The sequence below is a fragment of the Populus euphratica genome, unplaced genomic scaffold (genome assembly GCF_000495115.2).
Source record: "Populus euphratica unplaced genomic scaffold, PopEup_1.0 scaffold3.1, whole genome shotgun sequence".
Classification (NCBI taxonomy): Eukaryota; Viridiplantae; Streptophyta; class Magnoliopsida; order Malpighiales; family Salicaceae; genus Populus; species Populus euphratica.
Genome location: NW_011499847.1, coordinates 1,055,595 through 1,066,058, shown reverse-complemented (window position 1 = coordinate 1,066,058; position 10,464 = coordinate 1,055,595). Strand labels below are relative to the sequence as shown.

The 10,464-nt window shown below is 30.9% G+C and overlaps 1 protein-coding gene and 1 long non-coding RNA gene across 2 annotated transcripts in view; both read left to right on the top strand.

Moving 5' to 3' along the window:
- Positions 1–4,090: 4,090 nt before the first annotated feature.
- Positions 4,091–7,045, top strand: LOC105139949 (alcohol-forming fatty acyl-CoA reductase-like). The gene is made up of 10 exons (XM_011046600.1): positions 4,091–4,454; positions 4,532–4,635; positions 4,733–4,935; positions 5,047–5,147; positions 5,292–5,484; positions 5,644–5,805; positions 5,892–5,973; positions 6,111–6,377; positions 6,502–6,629; positions 6,736–7,045. The coding sequence occupies exons 1-10, from the start codon at positions 4,376–4,378 to the stop codon at positions 6,887–6,889; spliced, it is 1,473 nt and encodes a 490-aa protein (XP_011044902.1). The 5' UTR covers positions 4,091–4,375; the 3' UTR covers positions 6,890–7,045.
- Positions 7,046–8,106: 1,061 nt separating this feature from the next.
- The window catches only part of LOC105139966 (uncharacterized), an 11,910-nt gene continuing 9,552 nt past the window's right edge, over positions 8,107–10,464 (top strand). The window contains exons 1-2 of the long non-coding RNA XR_845097.1: positions 8,107–8,684; positions 8,865–8,876. This is a non-coding gene — a long non-coding RNA (uncharacterized LOC105139966). The remainder of the gene's footprint in view (positions 8,685–8,864; positions 8,877–10,464) is intronic.

Sequence of the window (10,464 nt, the reverse complement as noted above, 5' to 3'; positions counted from 1 at the left end):
TACCATTAACTTTAGCTATGTCTAACATGGCTGCCACCAACCATGTCGGCTTGGTATTTATTATACGTCGTGTTTTGCACAGCTTCAATAATGGACTTCAAGATTTTGAGACTGTTTTAGCAGCATCGCAGGATGCTCTCCATTATTCCTTTCATTCTATATGTGATAATTACATCTGGAGAATTTAATAATTTCTCGAAAGTCATTTATTAAGATTAATATAAGTATTAATTAAAGTTGCTACTTATAACTCTCGGTGATTATCAAAAAAAGAAGTTGCTACTTAAGCATTGATTTTTAGTCTCCAGCGGGCTAGGATATAAATATCCACATGGACCGGCGTATATACATAAAAACAAAGATTAAAGTGGTTTTTGATAGTCGTGTGTACAGAACTGCTACTCGCCTTCTCTATTACCTTGCCTTTAATCCCGTGACCGAACACCATTTAAATCAGCCAAGAAAGTAGAAACACTGCCTGCATCTTACATGGGATAGTCCTCCTTCTTTCTGGTTCCTTTTTGTTGATTATTAGAAACATTTCAGAAGAATCAAAAATGGTTTTGACTGATTAATAAAAAGGGATTAACCATAATTAATGATGCAGGAGATTTTCATTAATTGTGTGGTTTTATGCTAACAAGTTTATGATTTCTTATCTGAAACTTGTAGAAAATTCTAAAAGTTTTGTTTTTTATATACTTGAAATTTTATATTCGAAGGCTTTTAAATAAACATTTAAGTTGTTATTCAAGATTTATCATTTTTTTCTTAGTAGATCTAAATTATTTTTTTTATAATTTATGTTTTTTTCCTGGTGAAAATTCTTTTGGACAAAAAAAATTAAGTTAGTTTCTTGTATATAATTAAGAAGATGAATGATTGCATCTAGCTTCTTCTTTTTTGTTGAGAAAAGGAGCAGACCACGTTTATTTTTATTATTATTATTATTAAGAAAAAAAGGATGGAATTTGAAGTATCTTGGTAGAGGATGCCATGGTGTAACTCAGTGAAGAGTCCCTCGTTTGTTTAGTTGCCTTTTTCTTTTTAATCTTAAGAAGAGAAATTAGTCACGCATTTGCTATTAGTGGCGACGTAAATCCTCAACTGCAAGGCAGGTAGCAGTCCTCCATGAATAAAGCTTCTACGTTAACGTTAATACCTGGCCATCAAACCAACACGCATACGAAAAGATAGTTCAGGAGACATAGTTAATCCAAAGTTACAGGTAAGATTGATACAAATATTCCTATAAAAACTATCCATAATTAATAGGATCAAATCATTGATTTATTCCAATAATTAACGAGGAGCAATTGCATGAAGTTTTGTTGCTAAGCTTCCATCTAGATTAATTGATGGCTACGAAGTGAAGTAAGATGGCTTCCAGGAAAATTTAAAAGGTTTGGTTAACAGTTAATTAGCATGAAAAAAAAAATACTTCACATTGTATTGGATATGGCCTCTGATCAAAGTTGATCTGCATATATACTGTGAAATGCTTTAGAAGGATTAAGACATGGTATAAACATCCTGTTAGGTAAGTAAAGTTGACATGTGATATGGGTTTGATCAGAATTGATTGATGTGGTTAATCCAGCTAGCCGACCCATAACACAATAATTGTGCCGAATAAGATTTAAAAACTATGCTTGTTATGACCGAAGACACATTTTCCTTCAAGTCTCCTACAACACTGATGGCATTCAGGGCAAACGTGTATGGATGGCCGAACACTTGCGTATTTACATAGGCAACAGGAGAATGATTGTAGGAGACTTGAAGGAAAATGTGTCTGAATGATGGTAGGAGCATGGAAGGAAAATGTGTTTTTGGTCATAACATGGTTTTTAAATCTAATTTGGCACAATCATCGTGTTATGGGTTGGCTGGATTGACCAGATCAATCTAAAAAAGATTCAAATGCAATATTTACAGGAAATATCTAATTAATTATAGTTAATATTTATATAAATTAAATATAAATTCTAAATCAACAACATATTTGTTTTTGTGAAATAAACACATTAAATTTTTTAATATCCATATAAACAAATTTTCAATTAAATATCAATGTAATTGATCCAATCTCATTAAGGTCTTATAATTTACTATCATGCTTTTTTGTAATTTTATCATCATAATTATTTTCAATCTCCTTAATATTTATAAAATCAACATTTAAAATGCAATTAACAAGTAAATATTATATGTTAAACAATATTTTATTTTAAATAATATTTTTTACTAAAAGATCAATTATTAACTTTAAAATCACTTAAAATTTTTATGATTGTTAATTTTAAAATCTATAATATTAGTCAAGATATACATAAAATAACCTGAATATAAATATTAATAAAAATAATTCACACTTCCATTGCAAAAGTACAATGGATCAACACTTTCATCCATTATGATTGTCATGCCTCTCACACATCTCTTCACAATATAAGTACATTTTCATTTAAGTTATGTTTGTTTCTTAAAAAAAAAAATTAAAAATTACATTTTGAAATTTTATATTTCTATTTATTATTAGAAAAGTTAATCAATGTAAACTATTTTCTGATTAATTAAAAATACTTTTTAAAAGTTATGAAAAATTTAAAAATATCTTATTATTTACTAATTATATCAAATTTAACCCTTAAAATTTTGATTATTATATATTTTATTTGAATAGTTTTTCAAATTCATTCCTTAAAATTTAATTTTTATATTAACTTTTGTCCTTATTTTTATGATTGTTATTTACTTTTTTTATTATTTTTTAAATTAAAATTTTTTATCTATCAAATTTGATCCTTATTTTTTTTTATTATTTATTTTATTTGAAATAGTTTATGAAATTGTAATTATTATTATTTTAATTTCATCAACTTTTAATTTTTTTATTTGTTAAATTTAATCTCTATTATTTTGATCATTATTTATTTTATTTGAGATAATTTCTGAAATTAATTTTTTTTCAATTCCATTCTCATTCAATTTTTTAATTTATAAGATTTGTTTTTTATTATTTTAATAAACTTGAAAAAAATAAAACATCAATAAGTTATTTTCCAACTCATTTATTTTTCAATTTACTCTCCATGACACTATCAAATATAAAAAAATAATTTAATTTTTAAAAATTTACTTTTCAAAAAAATCACTTTAAAAAAAAAACTAATTTTCTACGAACAAGCAGACCTTAATTCTATTTATCATGCCTCTAGCACTGTCTCTTTATCCTCATTAGTTTTAAATCGTTTTTAAATATCAATATTAAAAATATTTTTAAAAAAATAAAAAAATTATTATTGTAATATATATTTTAAACAATTATACACCATGCTTCCAAGAAACCCAATAGAAAATTACTATCCACATACAGTCACACGCACTCCCAAAATTCCCAAAATTCTCATGTCTGGCTTCCAAATCTTCACTACTTTCTAGGTGGAATTAATTCCTACCATTTATGAGGCATGTAAAAAAAATTTCCCTATCGTGCTTGGGACATGGCCAAATCAACTCCACTACTATATGATGAATGCCACGTCACATATCATGGCATAAATTGAGAGAAAAATGTTAAATTTGTTAACTGTGTTTGACAATTTAACTTTTATTTAGGAAATTGAACTTTAAGATGGTTTTTTTATTTTAAGTTTAATATATTAGAAGTATTTTTCTAATTACTATTCAATATAGAGTACGTACGTTAATAGAAAGATTTGGAATTAGTCTTAATTGGGAGGTAGATGGGTCAACTTTACCAATTCAGAGTAAAGTGTCCTTATTCAATGGAAGTAGCTTGGAAGACCACACATTAGCCCATGACTCGTTGAAGTGGATCAGGCTCTCAGTGACGTGAAGTAAATACTACTGTTGACCTAAAATCTAGTTTTCACATCATGGGCAAGGAAAAAAAAGATGAGCCAATTAATTTTGCAGGCCACCTAAAAAAAACACGGTGTTCAAAATCCAGAATGGATGACTTTTTCCCAATTCTATGAACCCATGTGCAAAAACTCAGATGATTTATCACAACAGCATTCGAATTATTTTATAGTGTTCGTGCAGTTTTGCTCACATCTTGGCAAATATCAGATACACACGAAATGTAGAATCTAAATTAAGTATATTACAACATCGTTCCTTTTCCCATGTGCCTGGATTTAGTTGGTAAGCTGTCCTATCTAGATATCAATATTGGTGAATTCAATAGTTGTACCTCCTGTTTGTGCACGAAAATTATTATATAAATACTCTCAATATACAGAGTCATCTTTGTCTCTCGATATTTATCCTTCATCCTTCAAAACACATACAAGTGCGTGAAATATCCTTCTTTGATTATATTTTCACATCAAATCTTGTGTAACATATGGAATTGGGAAGTATACTGCAGTTTCTTGAGAACAAGACCATTTTGGTCACAGGAGCCACGGGTTATCTAGCAAAGAGTACGCATCTTCTCTCTACCTTTCTCTTTATGGAGATTTTATGTTGAATAATTAACATTTTTGTTTAATGGGTGCAGTTTTTGTGGAGAAAATATTGAGGGTCCAACCAAATGTGAAGAGATTTTTTCTCCTTCTAAGAGCTGCAGATGCCAAGTCTGCTACTGAACGTCTCCGTGATGAGGTACTAAAAATGTCCCTGAAACGATAATCAAAGGAATAACATAGAGAATCATTTAATTTCTAACGATTATCTGGGTCTAATTCCACTGCATGGACAGGTCATTGGGAAGGACTTGTTTAGGGTTCTAAGGGAGAAACATGGTGCAGGTCTGCATTCCTTTATAACAGAAAAGGTAACTCCTGTCCCTGGTGACATCTCCTACGACGACTTGGGAGTGAAAGACTCTTCTTTGAAGGATGAAATGTGGAGAGAAATTGATGTTGTGCTTAATTTTGCTGCCACCACCAACTTTGATGAAAGGTAAATAAACAAAACTATGGTAATAATAATCTATGATCTCCTTATTTATTAGAATGTTAACACAAACTAATTCTTTTGTTTTTTTCTGTATGTACTTGCGTGCTCCTGAAGATACGATGTTGCACTAGGCATCAATACACTGGGAGCCTTGCACGTTTTAAACTTTGCAAAGAAATGTGTTAAAATAAAGATGCTTGTCCATGTATCCACCGGTAAGTGCAGTTTAATTTAATTAGACAGCTTCATCGACTTCTCATTAATTAGTCTACTTATCATTAAGACTTGATTCCTCAATATCAGCATATATACCCAGCTCACGCACTTAAATTATGTTGATCTGTTTACGTTATTTTCAGCTTATGTGTGCGGCGAAGATGCTGGGCTTATACTCGAGCAACCATATCATATGGGTATGGCCAAAAAGGGGGACGAGAAAATTGATATCAACTTTGAAAAGAACATTGTGCAAGAAAAAATAAATGAACTCAAATTAGAAGATGTTCCCGAGAAAGAAATTACTTCAGCTATGAAGGATTTCGGCATTGAGCGGTAGTTCTTTCTTCTTTTTTCTTTTCTTTTCATGTGGTAAGCTATGAAATCTAGATAGATACACAGTGAGCATGCAAATTAATAAAACCCAATTACAGCAAATAGAATGAAATTGAGATTTTCTTTATGTAATTTCTTTCTCCCAATCTGATATTGCAGGGCAAGGCTTTTCGGATGGCCAAACCCTTACGTATTTACCACGGCAATGGGAGAAATGCTGTTAGTGAATTTCAAAGATAGCTTGCCATTACTAATTATACGCCCAACCATGGTAGCTAGTACTTACAAAGAGCCATTTCCTGGTTGGATTGAAGGTGTCAGGTGAATTTATTCATCGAATACGTAAAAAGATTTTCTAAATCTCTTATCTCATATTAACCTCCATGTCTTGCCGATCTCTTTCACAGAACTATTGACAGCGTAATTGTGGGCTACGGTAAAGGCAGAGTTACATGCTTTATTTCCGGACCACGATCAACTCTTGACGTGGTAATAAGATCCCTCTCCCTTTCTCCTTTCATAAAAAATGAAAAATGATAAGACGTGTAAATATTATTCTAAAAATCAATGGTGGTCTTAATTGAGAATTATTAGAATTTTAGAACTAACGTTTTCTGAAAATGCAGATACCAGCTGACATGGTTGTCAATGCCATTATAGTTGCCATGGTAGCACGCGCCAAGCAGCACTCGGAGATCATTTATCATTTGGGTTCGTCGTTCAGAAATCCTGTAAATGTCTCAAATCTTCATGATTTTATTTTTCGCTATTTCAGTGAACATCCATGGGTTAATAAGGAGGGGCAGTCAGTAAAAATTGGCAAAGGAATTGTTTTGAGCAGCATGTCCAAGTTCTACACGTACATGGCCATTCGTTATCTCCTGCCGTTGAAGGTTTAATGTTGCTGGATCTTAATTAAACTTGATTTAGTTAATTTATCTATTTTCCTTATCATTTTTAAATGCTGTTTTCACTGATATATATTGTGTGTGTTTTTTCTCTCTTTTTAATTCACAGGCATTGCAATTGTTCAATATATTGTTGTTTAACAAATATCAAGGCATGTACACCGTTCTTGATAGAAGAGTAAAATTGGTGATGCGGTTGGTAGACCTCTATAAACCTTATGTGTTCTTCGAGGGCATGTACGTGCACTTCTTTTTTAGTGTTGTATTTTGCTAATCAATTAATAATTAATATTTTTTATATAATTCAATTGAAAAAATAAATTTTTTATTTATTTTTATGCAGATTTGATGATCTAAATTCTGAAAAGTTACGAATAATATCCAAGGAGACCTGTCATGAAACAGATATGTTCGACTTTGATCCGAAGAACATTAATTGGGAAGATTACATGATAAATGTTCACATTCCTGGTCTTGTTAAATATGTGATGAAATAGTTATTTTAAGATTATTATTTTTTTAATTTTTTTAAGAAGTTGTAATGATTATGTTAATTTCAATTTTCCATGCAATGGATTTATGATTGGCAATTGATCACATTATCTGTAAGACAAAGACAGATTAATGAAATTTGATTTCAATATTTATGTTAATTTGTGTTGAAATGTGTGGAGCCAACTAGGTCATGCATGCCACTTGGATATATTTTAGTTGAAGTAATTTTGAAGTGGTAATTTATGGATTTGTTGTCGAGGTTACTATTTTGGGTTGAAACAAATCAAAGGTTTATTTTCTTTTGTAAATTTACCCCTTCGAATGTGGGCAGTCTAAATAAAGATCAGTTAGTTAATCAAAAACTGAACTTCCGGTAAATTAAAATGATTTTTTTATTTAATTTAAATCTCTAATTTTTTTTATTTTTTTACTCTCAATGTGAACTTAACCTTTGATGAGAATAACGAATCCTCGACCTGTGAAGTGGTCCGTTCGTGAGTTTCCCTAGTTGTTCTTGAAAAAGGAGGCAGATGATGTTACAGTGATGTTACAGACAGAGGCGACGTGGTTGGGTTTTCATAGACTGTTTGTTATCTAATTATTTTTTAAAATATTTTTTATTTAAAAATATATTAAAATAATATTTTTTATTTTTATAAAATTATTTTTAATATAAATATATTAAAATGATCAAAAAATATAAAATATAAAATTTTAATTTTTTTAAAATATATTTAAAATATAAAAACAAACATAATTTAAATATTGGCGGTGTTGCTACCCAATTTTTAATTCATGTTTTGATATATTTTTTTAAATAAAAAAATAAAAAATAATAATAAAAAAATAATAATAAGGGTTTACACTTGATGATAATATAGAGTATCAGGGCTAAATAAACAATATATTAAGGAGATAATTATTGAATCATATATAATTATTGTAATATAAAATAATATAAATATATAATTTGATTTGTGCTGGAAAATAACTAATGTAAAATTTATCATATATATAAATAAACAGTATGTTAAGGAGATAATTATTAAATTATATATAATTATTGTAATATAAAATAGTATAAATATATAATTTGATTTGTGCTGGAAGGAAAATAACTAATGTAATATATATCATATATATAAAATTTATTGATACTAATTATGGAAAATAATATCTATAATAATTATTGCAATATTTTTTAAAATAACACGTATAAATCTTTTCTATATAAAGAAATCTTTAGCCATATAAAAAAGCAGGAGAAAAATATTCATAGGCAATTTTTTAGAAAAGAGGAGCCAAACAAAAAAAACCTAAAAAATAAAAAATCATAACCATTTCTTCTCCCTCACCCGGACCTGCCGCCCTCTCTCTTTGCCTCTGTTTCCCTCACCAGACCGTCCCTCTCACAGCCGTAACCCTTGGGTTCTTCTCCCTCAGTCGCCAGCCACAGCCTTTCCTTTCCTTGCTCACCAGCCTTTCCTCCCCGAGCCAGGGAGAAGCTGCCCCCTCCCTTTGAAAGCCGACCACAACACTACCCTCACCCGGCTGCTCTTTCCTGTTTCGCCAAGAGGAGCGGCTTCCTTCTCTGAAACAAAACACGATCTTCCCCCACAGAACAGCCGCACTTCCCAGCCGGCCACATACCCATCGGTCCCCGTCTTTTCCACCATCGTCAACCATAACAGGTCTTCCTTCATCAGCCCCGACTGGCCTCCACCAAAACCAACTCCAGAGCAGCCCTCAACACAGCGGCTCCCACAATCCCAGCTACCGGAAGCAGGGGAGAACAAGGCAAAACCCAAACACAAATCTGTAGTAAAACAGATCTGGAAGAAAGGAAAGAAGGAGAGCAGAAAAATAGCAAAAAGAGAGCAGAAAAATAGAAAGAAAAGAGCAGAAAAATAAGAAAAGAGAGAACGGAAAGGAGGAGCAAAAAAAGAAGAAGAGAAAAACGAAGAGAAAGGAACAAAGAAAAAAACAACAGTTTGGAAGGAAAACACAAGAGAGGCAGGCGACGGGGAAACCAGTTATTTACCAGCACATAGCTGAAATATTGCGTCCATTTCAGCATCTCTATTTTCGTCCGTCATTTACCAATATTCAAGGAGGCAGACATTAGCTGTGACTTTCGGTCTTTTGGTTTTTTTGCAAACAGGAGCTGCAGGTATAAGCCCCAATCTCTTCTCTTTTATTACTTTGTATACCAAGCATTCGGATGTAAAGTCCAACGCTTGCCCATTATTCTTTCATGATGTTTGAGTTTAGCGGCAGTCCATGTAAAAGGGGTTGCCTGCATGTTTAGGAACGTTTACATTTAGGAACTTTCATTGTGTGTATTCCTTGCGCCACTGGAGAAGAGATTAGCCGGCCATGACTTTTACATTTAGAGAGCATGCTTCCAGTTTTTTTTTTTTTCTTGCTGTTTACGTGTGAGGAGTACAGTGGGTTTTAGTTGTATCAAAGAAAAAGAAAGAGGTTTGTGGGTATGAACACTGTCACTAGAATAGGTTTAAGGGGATGAACACTGTAACTAAATTCTATTTTATTTCTCTCTAGTTATAATTTTTTTTTTTTAAGTTGCTTTAAGCTTTCTTGTAAATTTTAGAATATATGTGACAATTGGTTACCTTTTATTGTGATTTTTGTATTTAATTGTGATGTTTGTGGTTTTTTTTAAAAAAAAATATATATTATTTATTACACACGGTCAATATCCTAACAATTTTTTTTATTCGAATTTCTTTTTATATATATAAAAAAAATATAAATATTAGAAGTTTTAAAAATGTGTTTTTGCATGGATTTCTTAAACACAAAAATTATTTTCTTGTATTTTTAGATTTTACGACATGTTTGTAAAACTCCAAAGGGTATTGGCCAATATTCCAAATAATATAAAAAATTTTATTTTGGGGGGAATTCATCTATTATTCACCGCTAATGTTTGGATAAAGAAATCCTTAAAGGATGAATATCCAAAATATTATTGGGAATAATTTGTTATTATTCACTGTTAATATTTGAATAAAGAAACTCGAAGTGGTAAATATCCAAAATAATTTTTTAGAAATAATAAATCCGCACACATCCTTAAAAGAAACTTTGATTATAATTGAGGATATTTCAATTTTTTTACTCTACGGTTTACGAGTCGTGAGAGTATAAAACACTAAGACAAAAAAATAGATTTTTAAAGCACTCAAGATTTCTAATTTTTGTCCCTCCTCCTTACGATTTACGAGTCGCAAACTCTTGAAATACCAAGGGAAAAATGAGCTTGTAAAGCACATCGAATCTCCTTGGATTTCTTTCTTAATAAATTTAGTTAGAATCAAACCAAGAAAAACTGATGGGATTAGAAAACACCAACACCATAGCAATTATAAGACAAACCAAACACCAAGCAACTTATCTTAGGTAGGGCGTACTAGGGGTGCTAACATCTTCCCTTTACGCAACCAGTCTCTTGCCTTAGAATCTCTGAAAGACCAATTAGATTTCCTAGTGAACATAATACTAGGTGGCGACTCCCTTTTACACAAAAATAAAACTAAAAGACCCCGAAATCAAT

Excerpts from the sequence above, each read along its gene's own strand:
- LOC105139949 (XM_011046600.1), top strand. The coding sequence starts at position 4,376 with ATGGAATTGGGAAGTATACTGCAGTTTCTTGAGAACAAGACCATTTTG. Across the intron at positions 4,455-4,531 it reads CACGGGTTATCTAGCAAAGA|TTTTTGTGGAGAAAATATTG; the intron begins GTACGCATCTTC and ends TAATGGGTGCAG. Across the intron at positions 5,485-5,643 it reads AAGGATTTCGGCATTGAGCG|GGCAAGGCTTTTCGGATGGC; the intron begins GTAGTTCTTTCT and ends CTGATATTGCAG.